Source organism: Haliaeetus albicilla, chromosome 26 (assembly GCF_947461875.1).
Source record: "Haliaeetus albicilla chromosome 26, bHalAlb1.1, whole genome shotgun sequence".
Taxonomy (NCBI): Eukaryota; Metazoa; Chordata; class Aves; order Accipitriformes; family Accipitridae; genus Haliaeetus; species Haliaeetus albicilla.
The window spans coordinates 2,232,031-2,248,646 of NC_091508.1; the positions used below are offsets into that span (position 1 = coordinate 2,232,031).

The 16,616-nt window shown below is 50.1% G+C and overlaps 1 protein-coding gene across 1 annotated transcript in view; it reads right to left on the minus strand.

The window, feature by feature from the left end:
* CR1 (complement C3b/C4b receptor 1 (Knops blood group)) overlaps nt 1-16,616 on the minus strand; it is a 75,659-nt gene that overhangs the window by 14,893 nt on the left and 44,150 nt on the right. Inside the window, 27 exon segments of the mRNA XM_069771840.1 lie at nt 26-208; nt 443-637; nt 1,209-1,294; nt 1,478-1,577; nt 1,749-1,940; nt 2,045-2,224; nt 2,621-2,815; nt 3,786-3,871; nt 4,213-4,312; nt 4,567-4,758; nt 5,056-5,280; nt 5,565-5,747; nt 5,942-6,121; nt 6,294-6,476; nt 7,134-7,316; nt 7,511-7,690; nt 7,863-8,045; nt 8,736-8,924; nt 10,476-10,585; nt 10,925-11,249; nt 11,646-11,649; nt 13,848-13,885; nt 14,123-14,146; nt 14,545-14,976; nt 15,632-15,717; nt 16,086-16,179; nt 16,316-16,501. Coding sequence (XP_069627941.1) covers nt 26-208; nt 443-637; nt 1,209-1,294; nt 1,478-1,577; nt 1,749-1,940; nt 2,045-2,224; nt 2,621-2,815; nt 3,786-3,871; nt 4,213-4,312; nt 4,567-4,758; nt 5,056-5,280; nt 5,565-5,747; nt 5,942-6,121; nt 6,294-6,476; nt 7,134-7,316; nt 7,511-7,690; nt 7,863-8,045; nt 8,736-8,924; nt 10,476-10,585; nt 10,925-11,249; nt 11,646-11,649; nt 13,848-13,885; nt 14,123-14,146; nt 14,545-14,976; nt 15,632-15,717; nt 16,086-16,179; nt 16,316-16,501 — 4,314 coding nt within the window.

Below are 16,616 nucleotides of genomic sequence, written 5' to 3' on the forward strand. Positions count from 1 at the left end.
GTAGAAGAAGCCAACACAAACACACCTTCACATCGGGGCCGGGGCCGGCTCCACGTTCCCGCAGCGGTACAGCTAATGGAGGCGTTCCCGATGAGGGAGTAGCCATCCCAGCAGGTGTACTGCACAGCCATGCCTGGAAGGTGGGTGTCCGAGGGCTGGCCGCTGTGCTTTCCATTGGCAATGGCTGGAGGGGGAGGACACTTCACCTCTGGAAGGAGACGGAAAGGCAGATAAGAAAAATGGACAGGGCAAGAAGAAAAACTTTAAAAATCCAACCTTCAAAAACAAAAGGAGGAAGACAATTAATTCCATTAACACCTTTGAATACATATCTGTCTTGTTAGCTGTCTTCCTATCAGTGGGTGCAGCCCCCACCGCAGCCACGGTCATTCCTTCTGCTACTCACAACCAAATCTCCCCAGCGGGGATGGACGAGCCCTACCTCCGCACTGCGGTGGTGGCCCGCTCCACACGCCGTGCTCCCCGTCCACTGTGGTGCAGAAGATGGAGGGCTCTCCGGCCAGCATGTGACCAGCGTCGCAAGTGTAGGTGACCACATCCGCGTAGGAGAAGGTGTCCATCAATTGCCCGCTGTGTCTCCCGTGAGGGATGTCCGGCGGCGGATCGCAGGCGATACCTGCAGGCATGTACAAGGTGGCTTTTAGCATCAGTGCTGCAGCAGCACCTGGGGTCTGCAGGACACACACGCTGCCCAGGAAAGGAACCAACGGGGACTGAACCCATCTCAGCGGTGATGCTCTCTGGATGCAATGAATTATCCAGAGACAAACCTTGTATGGAAAAAATCACATGTGGGAAGGATAACCTGTGCCCTCCTGTGAGTCATTTCCTTGCTGCCCATGTCTGGAGGTGGTGGGACAATTCCTACCTCCGTTTCCATAACGATTGGTGACATACGCAGCGAGAGACTGGCCACACCATTTCTACACATGACTAGTGAGAAATACTTACCCCAGTAACAGGGAGTTTAAAATATTAATGGTTTTCCCAGTTTGGACCAGGATAAATAAAAGACCTTTGGAAACATTTTCAGAAGCATCAAAAACAAACAAAAAAAGAAAAGATAAATGACAAATATATGCATACAGTGACTTGAGAAATCTTTTGCAATAAAATCTTTGTCTTGAAAGATGCACTACTTTCTCTTGCAAGCTATCTGCGAGGACCTTTTGTTGTGGCCTACTTACGCTGGCAGACAGGAGCATCTCCACTCCACGAGACACGTGTGCCAGAGACCTCACATGTTCGCTGAGAGCCTCCAATCAACTTGTACCTGGAGTCACAGCACATTTATTAATTAATTTATTAATTTACATTAAGAAAGCTGAGATTTCTTTACAACCCTTGTAAATGTCAGCCAAGACTTCTGATGTGGGAACTACATTCCTTCATGTAAAGCTGAAAAATCTGCTTCACTCTCACTTGGCAGCTGAATTCAGCTAGTTGCAAGACTCACCCTTTGTCACAAGTGTAATTAACTTTGGATCCAAAGAGGAGGTCCGTCAGGACAACAGCTCTGCCGTTCTCCGGATCCCCTGGGTTAGCACATTGTTTCCCTAGAAGGGGATGCCAGCCACCGTTAGCCCTCAGCTGCTCACTGACATCCCAGCCAGGGTTGCTAACACAGAGAGCAGTCTGCATAAAGTACAGAAATCCAGAAAGCTAGAAAAATGTGAAAATCCAGCCAAGCCTGACACTATAGGTGTTTCAGCACTTGCAGGACGTACTTTTACAAAACTCCAGCGCCCCAGACCATGTCCGATTCCTAAGGCACGTGATGGCTGGCGACATCCCCAGGTGCTGGGCATACCCAGGCTGGCACACATATTCCACCGTGCTCCCCACAGGAAAGACGGTCTGGTTGCTGTACGGCTTCTTCAGCTCAGCAAACGCCAGACTGGTAGGTGCATTGCAGCCAGCTACCAAGAAAGATAAGCCAGCCCAGTTGTTAAAGAGTCAAGAAAAAGCAGATATGGGAGAGCAGGGGGAAGGTTAACATTCAGAGTGCTGTTTGAACACTTGCCCTGCTCGCAGACTGGCACGGGTGGCTCCCAGGTGTTATTTAGCTGGCATTGTACCATTCTGTGGCCGTGTAGAACATAGCCTGGTTCACACTCAAAGGCAATGGTGTCCTTGTGTGTGTAGGCAGTCCTAGGAGACACTATTCTCCCATTCTGGACCTGCGGGACAGGACATCTTGCCTCTGGAAAAGAAGTGCAGGTCCTCAAAACAGGCCCTTACGCAGAGTGCAGAGCTGTGCAGCCGCAAAGCCACTTAGGGTTGCGATTCCTTTTAAGACACAAGTCTCAAAATAATTTTCCCGTAGAAGATGTACTGCCTGCATCCAGCAATGTCAAACATTGAGGGAGATACCCAAGCTGAAAGGTGAGGCCAGGGATGCTGGAGGCAGCGTGTGGTCCATCAGCCTCCTCCCCTCTGCCTGGCCTCAGCTGCAAATCCCCCCCTTGCAAATCCTCCCCCTAGCAGGCACTTGGGCAAGAAGTGCAATTGCCTGGAGGTTTCCTAGTCTTTCCGAACATGAAGCAGTAGGGCCGGGAGGATTGCACTCGAGTATTTACACGTGCACACACAAGCCTACCTCCGCACTGTGGGGGGGGCCCGCTCCACTCGCCGTTCTTCCCATCCCGGGTGGTGCAGTAGATGGAGGGCTCTCCATGGAGCGGGTACCCGCGGTTGCAGGTGTATGTTACAGATGTGCCAAAGTAGAATTCATCCAGCAGCCTGCCCGTGTGCTTCCCATTGGGAATGTCCGGAGGCGGCTTACAAGGGATACCTGCAGAGGCGCAGAACAAGGCTTCTAAATTCAACAGCAGCACCAAAGGACTTGAAATCCCTCAGTCTGTGGGGCATAAACACTTGTCCTAGAGAGGGAGTAACTGCAATGAAGTGATCTTCTAGGTGAGGCCTTGTAGGCAACTGGATCCTATCTCCCTGGCCAGCAATTTCTATGACAGTTAGAAAGCAAACCAGTAAGACAAACCTCTATGGAGGAAACACCTACATGCTTTATCTTTTCTACTGTTTAAGAAATAAAATAAAAGAGCAAATATTTATTTTGCATTGCCTGTGTACAATCCTGTTTTTTCAGCTGCACAGAGTGCAAAAGCATGCACAGGCAGCAATCTGTATGTCACCTTAGGTTAATATGTACCTGGAGAAGCTGTAAAATGCTTTAAAATCTCAGAATGTACCAGTATGTTTCTTTCTTCCTATGAGACTGTCACCTAATCAGCAACACTACTTAATCAGCAAACACCTGGGTGTAACTGCTGAGGTGCAGCCCAGCAGCTCTTCATGTACACACCAGTTATCTGTGCTCGGAGTGAAAGAGAGAGCCCACGGTTTGGGACTTTGGGATTCCCCTTCTGAGCCTCCCACAGCGCTCTGCCTCTCCTTGCGGTTGAACCTTGGTCTCTCTGCATCTAACAGTAACAACCCTTAAGATGAAGATAATATTTTCCCTTCATCTCTTGTGATGGGCTTGTGATGTTAGTCAGAGACAGGATACCTAAGTACTGCTGAAAAAGCTCCGGCTGAGACATTGCTTCCTATAATCCATAAGCATTGAGGTCTTACACCTTTTCCCAGAACATTTTCTTATGACATCAAAACTTTCTGATATTTTTTCATGCCCAGAGAGCACAGAAATTCCCTGTGAAAACTTTGATTGGAAAAATTCAGCAGTCTCTGCCGGAAAATATTTACCGAATCCACGCAAACCCCCAGATCTGTAAGCTACTTACGCTGACAAGTGGGAATGTCACCACTCCATGCAACATGTCCACCAGAGATCTCACATCGTCTGCTGGGTTGTCCAATTAACCTGTGCCTGGTGTTAAAAGGATTGAACATTCATCCCAAGTCATTTCAGTTGGAGTTATTACCTCCTCCTAAGCACTCTGGATGGTGTGATCAGCCCTGCTGACAGCAAGGCTGTGGCCCTGAAGGAGAAGTTCCCTTCCTAGCTCTGCCTGACCAGTTTTCTAGTATATACATGTATACATAAGATAGTGAACACCTTATGTGTTATATAGGTACAGAACTCTATACAGTGGCTTCTATATCATATAGAATCCATTTATTGAGAATGAATGAATAGGAGAAAAAAGGGAGACTTACCTAATACATCTCTCCTTGCTCTTTTAAGCAGTGGCCAAAACCAGGACTTACCCTTCTTCACAGCTGTAGAGCACTGTTGATCCAAACAGGAGATCTGTTAGGAAAATAATTTTCCCATTCACAGGTACGCCAGGATGACTGCATTTTTTCCCTGGGGGAGAAAAAAACCCTCATTTTAGGCTTCTGTCTGTCTATACCATGGTACAACAGATACAACTATGACTCCAGTAACCTGTCCACATTTCCACTTATCCCCAAACGGGTTTTGAATAGCATAAAGTTACATGGCTTTACTAGTCACATACTATTTGAATACCAGAATAACACTAAGGTTTTTGCAGCATGGACAGAACCTAGTACTTATTCCTTCTTGAACAACAGACACCAAATCAAGGAGCTATTCACTTTTACAGAACTCTAGTGCTTCTGACCACACTCCGCTCTCAAGGCATGTAATAGTAGGTGACATTCCTGGGTGTTTAGTGTATCCAGGTCGGCAAGTGTATTGCACAGTCTTCCCAACAGAAAAATCAATCTCATTTTTATGCTCCTCGTTTAGCTCAGCAAAGTGTAACCTTGTAGGAGCACCACAACCACCTATTGAGAAAGAAAACAAGCATGAGAATCAGGCAGGACAGGCATGCCAGGTGCAAGCACAGGAAGAACACTGTTACGAGGAAGGGTGTTTGGTTTGCCTTGCAAATTTGTTTATTTTGATTAATATAGCCATTATTAAACAAACACAACATGTTTTACCAAAGGATTCCAGAAGACCAGGTTCTTATTCCCAGGACATAGATAAATCTTCTGCCACAGGGTTTAACCACATTTTTTTAACGGGGTTAGGGGACGTAAAATAGTAGTGTACCCCAAGGCAGCTATGTCATGATTTACCTGGAAATCCAGGCCTCTTTGAGAACTCCTGGTAATGGTACAGTCTATTGCAGACGGGAACAGGAGGGTGCCAGCTGCCATCCTCCTGGCAGAAGATTTTAGGACTGCCTTGCAGGCTGTAACCAGTGTGACACTGAAATGTCACCATTTGTCCAGGTGCGGAGATAAGTCCTTGACCACCAACTTGCCATCCATTGTCTATATCTGGATTTACGCAGACAGTCACTGGAAATGATGATGTACAGAAGTGATGTGCAAAAGGAGTCGGAACAAAACAAAACAAAAACCCCACAGCCTGTTAATATTGCAACAACAAAATCAACATAACATCTACATAAACCTCCCCAGCCCCACCTTCACAATAGAAGGGCTTGAAATTAATTTATACCATGCAACCCTTTACATGGGATTAGTCTTCTCTGAGGATCTGGTTGCAACCGTCAGGGTGTCCCCTGTGCTCAGAGCCACACTAGGAGCTTCTCACCCGAGGGGACAGACCACAGACGCACCTTCACAGCGAGGGATGGGCTGGCTCCATCTCCCTGATGCTTTGCAAAACACAACGGCATTTCCAACCAGGTAGTAGCTGGGATTGCAGGTGTACGTTACAGATGTTCCCATGGTAAAAAATGCTTTGCCCTGGCCGTTGTGATTTCCATTGCGGACTTCTGGAGGCATGGGACATGGTTGGACTGCAAGAGGGAGACAAAAAGTCTTAACTCAGCAAGAGAACAGGGTGCAAGGGGAAGGGAGTCAGCATGATGCTGTGTTGATGGGTTAAAGCCCATCGCAGGAACGGCTCTGCCTGCACACGCTGTTCCTGCCTGCAAGGAGCACCCGGCCAGGCAGGGCTACCCTTGGGGAAGCAGTGGGCACCCGCACTCACCCTTCTCACAGATGAGCACCGGTGGATCCCAGATCCCCCCTGGCTGGCACTGAGTCTCGTAGGTGTCCTCTGCGGCGTAACCGGCGTCGCAGTCAAAGTGCAGAGTCTGTCCAGCTTTGTAGGTGCTCTGCAGCCCATGGACCTTCCCGTTCTGCACCTTGGGTATCTCACAGCCAATTGCTGCAGGGAGCGTGGACAGCATCCTTTACACTTCAATGCATGGGCCAGATCCTGCACACGCAGCCCCCTCCCTTCTCCTCACTGCTGTAAACATGTCTGCACTGTTCCTACAACCAGAGTACGCAGCATCCTTTCTGCCAGCCCCTCACCAAGCAGTGAAGCATCCACGCACCTTCACAGCGGGGCAGGGGTCTGCTCCACACCCCGGTCTCCGTGCAGTTGATGGACATGTTCCCCACCAGCGCGTAGCCATCCTTGCAGCTGTAGTACACGGTCACTCCCACAGAAAACTTGGTCAAGGACTGTCCGCTGTGCAGCCCGTTAGCAATGTTGGGTGGCTGAGGACATGTCACCTCTGGAGAGGGAGGGGAAAAGGCCATGAGAGTGTCTGGGAGAGGCAATGCCCAAGAGACAGCTCAACTCAAACCTCCTGCATGTCAGACATGGGAGAAAGCAAAGGAGGGCAGAGGGCTTGCACCCCAGGTACTGCCGGATCTGTCCTGACAGCCAGCCTTTGGGTCCCCTGTCTCTCCTCTGACTTTTCTTGACAAAGAAGGTTGAATTGATCCATAAAAATCCAGCTGGTCTCCCCACAAGAGCTGTGTCGCACCCCATGCCCATGCCTGGTCCCCAGCACCATCACTGGCTGGCTCGCCATGGGCATGGTGCAGCCGGGCTGCTGCTGGAGCAGCGGGAGGAGGGTGCTGGCTCCAGACACCCCTTTGCGCTTGGTCTCACATGAAGTGATGTACCAGCTCCTAGACATACATTGTGGGGTCACCAGCATCCAGCCCCAGCACGAGAGGTATGGCACATGCAGCCACAGTTATAGAAATACCTAGCTCAAAATTCACAGATGTAAGCTTGTGCTATACATATTATAAAACTGTATACTTCATTAAAGGGGAACTGAATCCCTCACTGAAGGGCCCAGCGACAACGCTCAGGGTGTCCCCTGTGCTCAGAGCCACACTAGGAGCTTCTCACCCGAGGGGACAGACCACAGACGCACCTTCACAGCGAGGGATGGGCTGGCTCCATCTCCCTGATGCTTTGCAAAACACAACGGCATTTCCAACCAGGTAGTAGCCGGGATCGCAGGTGTACGTTACAGATGTTCCCATGGTAAAAAATGCCTTGCCTTGGCCATTGTGATTTCCATTGGTGATCTCTGGAGGCATGGGACATGGTTGGACTGCAAGAGGGAGACAAAAAGTCTTAACTCAGCAAGAGAACAGGGTGCAAGGGGAAGGGAGTCAGCATGATGCTGTGTTGATGGGTTAAAGCCCATCGCAGGAACGGCTCTGCCTGCACACGTTGTTCCTGCCTGCAAGGAGCACCCGGCCAGGCAGGGCTACCCTTGGGGAAGCAGTGGGCACCCGCACTCACCCTTCTCACAGATGAGCACCGGTGGATCCCAGATCCCCCCTGGCTGGCACTGAGTCTCGTAGGTGTCCTCTGCGGCGTAACCGGCGTCGCAGTCAAAGTGCAGAGTCTGTCCAGCTTTGTAGGTGCTCTGCAGCCCATGGACCTTCCCGTTCTGCACCTTGGGTATCTCACAGCCAATTGCTGCAGGGAGCGTGGACAGCATCCTTTACACTTCAATGCATGGGCCAGATCCTGCACACGCAGCCCCCTCCCTTCTCCTCACTGCTGTAAACATGTCTGCACTGTTCCTACAACCAGAGTACGCAGCATCCTTTCTGCCAGCCCCTCACCAAGCAGTGAAGCATCCACGCACCTTCACAGCGGGGCAGGGGTCTGCTCCACACCCCGGTCTCCGTGCAGTTGATGGACACGTTCCCCACCAGCACGTAGCCATCCTTGCAGCTGTAGTACACAGTCACTCCCACAGAAAACTTGGTCAAGGACTGTCCGCTGTGCAGCCCGTTAGCAATGTTTGGTACCCGAGGACATGTCACCTCTGGAGAGGGAAAAGAAATTGCCCTGTCGGTCAGCTGTTTGCCCTTTTGCATGCTACTAGGACTGTTTGTGTAATATCAGGGTAACATCTGGAATTCTGCTCAGTCTTTGTTCCAAAGTATTAGTTAACAAAAAGTACAAGAGCACTAGATAACAATCGCATTGCAGCCAGAGGAAGTTATTACTAATAACGAGAGTCCCATCAGGAGAACTCACAGGCACATCATGGGATTTGGCAGAAGATGCACATTGACGTGGAAGCTGCAAGAGCAGCAAGAATTTATGATTACTTCCTGATCCAGGAGGAAGATGAAGACATCCCACACCTGACCAGAAGCAAAGTCACAGAAATCCCCCAGGAGCAGCAGATAGTGTCATCCCTGCGGCTGGCCTACGGCTCCTGATTGTGCCGGGTCGGTTACAGCCTCCTGCTACAGTGGAGCTCAGCCCCAGGGTTAACTTCACCCCATCCCTCTCAGAGCTCAAGACAGGGCAGGCTGCAGCCGTCCCCATGTCCCACCCCAACTCATTTCTTCTGAGCCGTTTCTGTCTCTCTGAGAGCCAAGCTGGCAGCACTTTCATTTGAGAAGAGAAGCAAGGAGGACAGATGCATCCCAGCTTTGCTTTCCCACCAAATTTGAGAGGATGCAAGAGGGAGCTTTCCCCCATGGCTATCACCGCACGCTGGGACACTTGCCCTTTTTGCACACTGGCAGAGGTGGGTTCCATCTGAAGTCAGCTTGGCACGTGCTTGTGCGGGAGCCCTGCAAGGTGTACCCTGTGTTGCACACGAAGCTTATGGTGTCCCCGATCCTGTAGATATACTGAGCAGCGGATACTCTCTTCCCATGCTGGATACGTGGGAACCGGCATTGGGTAGCTGGAAAAGAGAGAGAAATAAAACATTGTTTACCTACAGAGCTCTCAAGCTGTTCCTGCCTGCGATGGTTGCTGTGTTGATGGCGTCCACGCAGCGGTGGAGGCTGCAGCAGGTGCCCCTGGGGCTGCAGGACTCCCTCCTGCGCTGCTGGGGGACCCCGCTGCTTCCTCAACTGGCGAGAACTGGGTGTCCAGAATTTCATGTCAATCACCTGGTGAGGTCAAGAAGCCTTTCACGGCCTTCTTGCATGCTTCTAACCCACGGGCTGGGAAGCACATCCCCTGGGTTCAATCTGACCCGGGGAAACATTGACAGGACCATCCAGGATCGACCTGAGTGCAGTCCAGGGGTCTGTACTACCAGGGGCCTTGCGAGAGAGCTGGGCAGAGGGTGCACAGTGTGGGCTGAGGTTGCCACACCACGCTGCCCACAGGACCACCGTGACGGTGCAGGAATGGACCCGCGCCAGTGAGGGCGAAGCCTCTGCTGCCCCTTACAGCACCCACCCATGAATGTGCTGGTGGGCTTCCAGGGGTACCTGGGGGTTATTTGCATTGAACCGCTGGAGAGAGAGATGGAAAGGCAGGCATGCAGAGAGGCGGGCAGGCAGGCAGACATTCAGAACCAAAACCACAGGGAAGTAGCTTTTTGTTCACTAGGCAAATATTTGATGTGGGAATGTAGAAAGAAGGTAAAAGAAACACCTCTCGTTGGTAATATCCTTTGGGTTACTGAGTAAAGGGTCACAGCAGCTAGCTAAGGCAGGAGGGTCAGCCTTTGGTCTCTCAAGATACCAGTGAATAATTAACATGATTGAGGATATAGGTAGAAGTATTCTCCATACAGTACCAAAACACTTCTCAAACCTTGCCAGGGCAGCCAGCTCGCAGCACCTACGCTTACAAGACGGGAAGGAGTAAACAAAACCATACTGCAGTGATGGAGCTGAGTTTCTGTAGGCTTTGGCTATCCTGTCCCAAACAAGAGGGCACCTTGGGCTACCTGTCAGGCTTTCGTCCCCTGCAGGCTTTCAGACCGAACATGCCGAACAGCACAGTCTTGTTTGCCTTTTTACCCTCCTGCCTCATCCGAACGCATTTCTGTTTATCACAGCAAGTTTCAACTTGCCAGAGCTCAAACACAATCTATAATTACAACAAGCTCCTCGTCTGACTGCTGTAAGATGTTGTATCCATAACCAGCTTTACTTCAGCAGTTTAAACACATAGGTCAAGCCTCTTGTTACGAGAAGCTGGGCAGGTTGTGAAAGACTCCCCATAGCCTCCCACGGCGAGGTTATAACTCCTTTTCCCGCTGAAAGGCACAAGGTGGCCCCGGTGCTATCCCAGAGGGTCTTTTTCATTAGCAGAGGAGCTCAGAGGCTCTCTCATGCTCATGATCTGGCATGCCGAGGTCCACCTGGGACCAGCACAGGGCTCCTATCTGCCTCCACAGGGAAAAGCAAAAGGATCAGCGAGAAGAGCAGCGATGAGGAAGAGGAAGGCCACGGGACGAAGGCCCCAGAGCCGCAGACCTGCCGGTCTCCCTTACCTCGAGCCGCAGCTGCAGTGGCCAGGAGCAAAGCGGAGCTGCCGAGGAGGCGGAGGGCGAAGGCGAGCACCATGCTCCGGTCCCCAGCGCAGACTGCGGCTCCTGGGGACCTGCAGGAAGATATGGGCACCCCAGTTCCCTCCGCCACCCCCCCGCATGCGGAAGGAGCCGCAGCTGCGGGGCTTCCCGTGGCCGCGGGACAGGAACCCGTGGGCTCCCCTGCGCAAGGTGGGCACAGCCACCATCCCCGGAGAGGCTGCAGGTCCCACACGCTGCTTCTGCTGCTATTTTTGGCAGGGGAGGATGGACCCCTGGGACCCATGGGCATCTGTGAAAGAGAGGTGCAGGCACAGAGGTGCTGTTAGCCAAATTGTGCCCTCCCTGGAGAGCATCCTTGGTTAGGGGAAGCAGCCCAGGCTCTGGTGGTGATGGCAGCCCTTCCCACGAACCAGCCGAAGGGGTACAGCCTGCCCTCCTGGCCATTCCCTCCTCCCCCATGCATGGGACCAGTGGCCGCTGGGGACACGTCTGTCCCTCGGGGCCATGGGTGCTTGACCGGGATGCGCAGCCCCCGGCCCAGCCCCGCATACTGCCCTGCAGCTGTGGACCCGAATCCTCCTGAGCCGACCCTGGCTGCTCCAAGACTTATCCATGCTGGCGTCATCCCTCGCCGCTGGCTGGAAGAATAAAAATCCAGACAGGACTTTTTGATGTAGGAGCAGCTGCAGCAACCTCCAGCTCCCCACCTCACATAGCGGAGGATGCTTTCTGAGCCTAAAACAAGCAGCAAGACACGCGTTACTCAAGTCTTTTTATCCCTTTTATTGACAAAGAGCTTCCAATATTTACATATCCAACATTTATTCTTCAGAATTGCACTTGCTTAGTTGCACTCAGATTATAAAGCAAAATTACGTACAACTCAATTACAAACACAGTAGATAAGCCTTTTTCAACACCTGTAAGCTATGTCACAGCATTCACAGTTCCTTCCATTTGGTTGCAGGGAGATCATTTCAAGCTGACCCCCAAATCATGTGTTAAATCATTTGGAAAAACCACTCTGGATTATGCAGTAGGAACAATTGTGCTGGAATTTAAATAACAGAACAGAACATGACACTAAGCTATGAGGCTTTACATTGGTGTTTTGTTCATCTAGTCACTCACATGGCTTACAGTAAGAGATACATAAAAATAACCGGCAATCTGCAAGTGCTTGCTCTGCAAGACTGGCTTCCGAAAACAGTATCTCATGGTACCCCAGTGACAGCTGAACAGGACAGTGCTCTGCTGGGAAGGGAGAACTTTGTGGGTCTATCTGGAAGAAGACTAACATGTTGACGGAAATGGCTATGTGAGTTTTTCCCTCTAATTAGATGCATGTTCCTGTTAACAGGAAAGCACTGATGAAAATGCAGAAACAAAAAGTATGCGATAGGCACATTTCAAATACTTCCCATTCCCAACTGTGCATCATGAGAAACTCACAGACAGGTGATGTACCTCTGCATCAGACAAAACCCCAAACCTCAAAACCTTGCTTTACCAACAGCTAGAAGTCCTAGTGTCTCAAGCTGGATTCAGGCTTAACAAGTCTAAATCCCATCACAGTTTTGCTTCCCTTATAAACAGGATTCCCAGGAAACCTTCAAATTGTTACTTCATTTTATGAGATGCTACTTACCTCTTTAACTTATTAGGTGATCATTTAGCAAGGCTCAGTTAAAACTGGAAAAGGACACCAACATCACAACGTGGGCTTTCTGTCAGCCAAACAAATCGAGGGCACTTTTGCCCGTGTCTTTGGTTTAGACAAGGTGAGTGAGGTCCCGTCATCTGAGCTGTCCTCGTGGCACTGCCAAAGCCTGACTCGAGCTGGGGACAGCACGCTCCCTCCCTCACCTCTATCCGCCCTCAACACAACCATCAACCAGGTGAGGTTAGACAGGATGAAAACAAAGGGCACAAAACACGCGGGGTTTTGTGTCCCGTTCCCCACGGAGGAGTAAATTAAGGCTTTGGCTTGATGAGTACCTGCGCCTACTTTGGGTGCAGCGTCGGAGCAACAGTCGCCCTGTGCAGCTGCCTACCAGCCCTGCTGCGAGCGGAGCAAGAGGCCAAAACCCTGCTCTTCCTCCCCAGCATCACAGCAGCCCCGAGGTGCCCTGGGGCTGAGCTGGCACCCGGCCAACCCACGGTGGGAGCCAGCATGGTCGGGGCGCACAGCACCACCTGAAAAAGCCTTTAAAGTGCAAGTTCAGACAGCGATTCCCTGCATCGGAGTCAACCCAGGCAGGTGGCATTTGAGCAGAAAGTGAAAAGGTTCACACGCAGCAGCTTCCTGATGTTTGGTGGCATCTGCCAAGACACCTGCAAATTCTGCATTTGGCCCGGACACCACCTGCCTGCGGATGAGCTCCACTGCCCCCGAGCACCCATCCGGCACGGTTCCTCACGGGGCTTTCAGCCCACCGAAAGCTTCAGCACTTCAAAAGAAGCGTTAAGTCACCACAGAGACAGGAAGGGTGTTTCCACCAGCTACTTGCAGAAAAGCCTTGATGGGACACAAAGATAGCGCCAGGGCAGAGACCTTCAGCTGAAGTTTAAAACTAATTTTAGTCCATACGGGAAGAGTCAGAATAGTAGTTCTTTGTAATAAGGCATTTAAATTTTTTTCTGTCTGGTAAAATTACTGATCTGTAAGGATTGCTACTTGCAGAATGATTCAGACTTGCCTTGAAGTAATGGCTACAGCTGCGCTTTTATATGAACATTTTCAATGCTTTCAGTACTCACAGATAATACCCAACTTAATCTTCCTATTTGTATCAAACAATTTCTTTAAGTATGTATCACTCACATGAAGACATTCACCATTAATCCTCTTGGCAGCGCTTTCCACCTCAGGTTGCTTAAGAAACCCCTAAATCCTGGTCAGGACCAGGCACAACATGCCCTCAGTGGGGCTGAGACACTGAACATGCGGAGTTACCCAAAGCGCAGGATTTTCTTGAGCCTACTCTATTGCAGCGTGAAGCTCTTTGGCATCACTGTGACTTAACACGGGGATAACTGCACTTGATTTCTGAGGAGCATTCTCAGCTGGGCAGCGGAGAGCCTCCCATCCCATCCATCCCATCCCAGTCCCGCGCAGGAGCTGCTGGGTCCAACGCGAGGTGCAGCTGCACCCAAAAGTGCGAGTGCTTGCCGGGCAGCGGCAGAGAGCGTCTGGGCTTTGTCATCCCAGGTCTGTCGGTTGCTGCTTCAAGGCCAATTTCACAGGAAGGAAAAGCAAAGCACTAGGATCAGCGTGATCAAGTCCGACACGTCTACAGGTGCCTTCCCACCGTGCCCCTTCCCTATCTAGACGTTCATAACGAGAATTGCCAGGAGGAGGGGGAAGATTCCTACAAGAGACAAATAAGAAGCTTCAGTCTTCACTCCAAACATATTCAACTATCTTTTCCCTCCCTGGTCCCCTTTGCCTTCCCCCACCTTTTCACAGCATGATCTTAAAGCAACAACAATATAAACAGGACAACAGCCTGGAGCAGAAGGCTTTTAAGCCTACTTCACGCCGAACACACAGGAGACAATCACACAAAGATAGGCAAGAGTGCAGTACAGGAATACGTATTACTTACCAACAATGATCATGTTTGCTCCACCTGGAAAGGAAGCGAGCCAAAATGTGAAACTCAGCACCCATTCAGCACAGTAATTCACCAGACTACACGACATGCAGTATCTCAAATCAGAGCTAATGCACGTGGAAGATAATTCAAGCAACACACAGAACTTCAGCCTTGCACAGCCCAGCTCCAGAGACATTTACCTATTAAAACCCAGATGTATTTTCCAGGATACATTTCCACTAGCCTGCGAGTCCATGCTGCAAGGTAATCATGCTCTTTTGGCACAAGATTTTAACTGAAGCTGTTTCAGGAAGCATCGAAGGGTTACTCCTTTAGCAGAATTATCTGATTTGAGGATTCACAGAGGAAGGAAAAAATAGGTATTTTGAAGACAGAGAGGAACCAGCAAGACAGACACAGGAGACAGTTACCTCTGCATTCAGGAGCAGGCTTGCTCCAGACTCCCTGGTATTGATCTCCTGCAATACACTGACGCAAGGCCGCTCCAGCAAGGGTGTAGCCATCATTGCATTTATAAGCTACAGTGGAGCCGTGGACAAAGTCCATGTCCTTTGTGCCATTGTGCATCCCATTGTCAATGGCAGGTGGCTTTCCACAGAAAATGTGAGGGAACTGTTCCACAGGAGGAACATCACCTTTGCATTCAGGAGTAGGCTCGCTCCAGACTCCATGGTATTGATGACCTGCTTTGCAGTGAATAGACGCTGCTCCAGCAAGGGTGAAGCCATCCTTGCATTTATAAACTACAACGGAGCCGTAGACAAATTCTGTGCCCTTTGTGCCATTGTGCATCCCATTGTCAATCGTGGGGGGGTCTTTGCAGAGAATGCGTGGGAGCTGACCTACAGGAGGAACATCAGCAAGAGTGTCTGAGTGCTCCTCCTAACTGAAAAGGTGAAGAGGTATATGGGGAGAAGGAGACATAGCCAAACACCATGCATCTAGCAGCAACTGAAAATACTTTGAGCTTTCTTGTGTGGCACTGGACCTCAGTTACTGCACGTTAGTGCAACACGTACTGCATGTACTGCACAACATAGCCTTCAGGATCTCACCCCATGAAATAAGGCACTGAAGTGCCTAATCAGGCTAGAAGAAATGTTTCAGCCATTTCTACCTTCACAGAACACCATACACTGACTTCATAACACCCAATTTCAGCATTATATTAAATTGAGTGGAGAGAGTTCTAATGTCCAATTATCTTCATCTTTCCCTGGTAACTAGAGAAAGAAAACTTTCCTCCCATGACTGTTTTTTTCTATAATTTCTGCTCTCCCCTTGCTCCTTCCACTTCGTCAGCATAATTTCTGAATTGTACGAGAATATTACACCTCAGGCCTCACAGCATGAGTTAGGATTGAAATCCTGAATTTTACAGCTGACTGAATTAAGAAAGCACAAGTAAGAGCAGCCCAAGGCCATCAGCAAGGCAGCTACACCAGTGCATTTCCAACTATTATCTTAATGGCTCTGTGCAGGGTTTTTCCCTCTTACTTTCACAGTATGGAGGTGCTGTGTTCCAATCAACTCCATTTCCTGATACCACACATTTGGCAGACGAGGACCCCTTTAATTCATACCTAAAGAAAGAGAAGAAGTTTAGTACTCTCCAGACTTTCCAGAAGACAACCCAGAAAGGGTCCTTGCCCCACCTCCCCACCACTGCATGCAGTCGAGTTATTAACCAGAAGTTGCCCTGCTATGAAACAGGATCTGGCCACATCAAAGCCACTAAATAAGGGCACTAATGAAAGCCAAACTGAAGCAGTTCTCTGCGTTACCAAGCACATGTGTGTTGCCACCTGCTTATCTCACTGAAGATATAATATATGGTTTCACTGGAGACTTGCACTGGGAAACTGGGGTGGGGTGGGGGGTGGATGTTACTGCCTGGGATCCCTGTCTTGTGACCCCCGAGTTGGTCCCTTTTAAGCAGTGATCCACTCACCCAGGATGACAGGTGAATGTCACAACTGACTCAAAAAGGAAACTGCTTGCAGTCACATCCCCATTCTCTATCGTGGGAGGAGTACATTGCTGTCCTAGAGGAAGAGAAAACAGCACAGGGATGACTTCAAACCCGGAGATGGGCATGACCCAAATTTCAGAGTAACATCTCAAGCATGTACAGATGACTCGCACAGTCAGTCAGGACAGGAGAGAAACGGAGATACTCACGTATACAGAAGTCTGGGTCTGTAGACCAAGTTGCATCACTCAGACAAGTGACAAGAGAGGACTTTCCACTTGCTGCAGCATAACCCGGTTTACACTGATACCTCAGCTTGGTTCCAACAGGGGACCTGTCACCCACAGCCGTTGTTAACTCAGCGAAAAGGAAGTGTGGAGCAGGACCACAGTAGACTAACGATTGGAGACAAAAGCAAGGTTAGTTACAGAAGAGCACCCAAAAGGTCTGCAATAATGATAGCAAACTGCATGTTCTGGAGCACACAGCATTTTAACCTGTTTGAATATC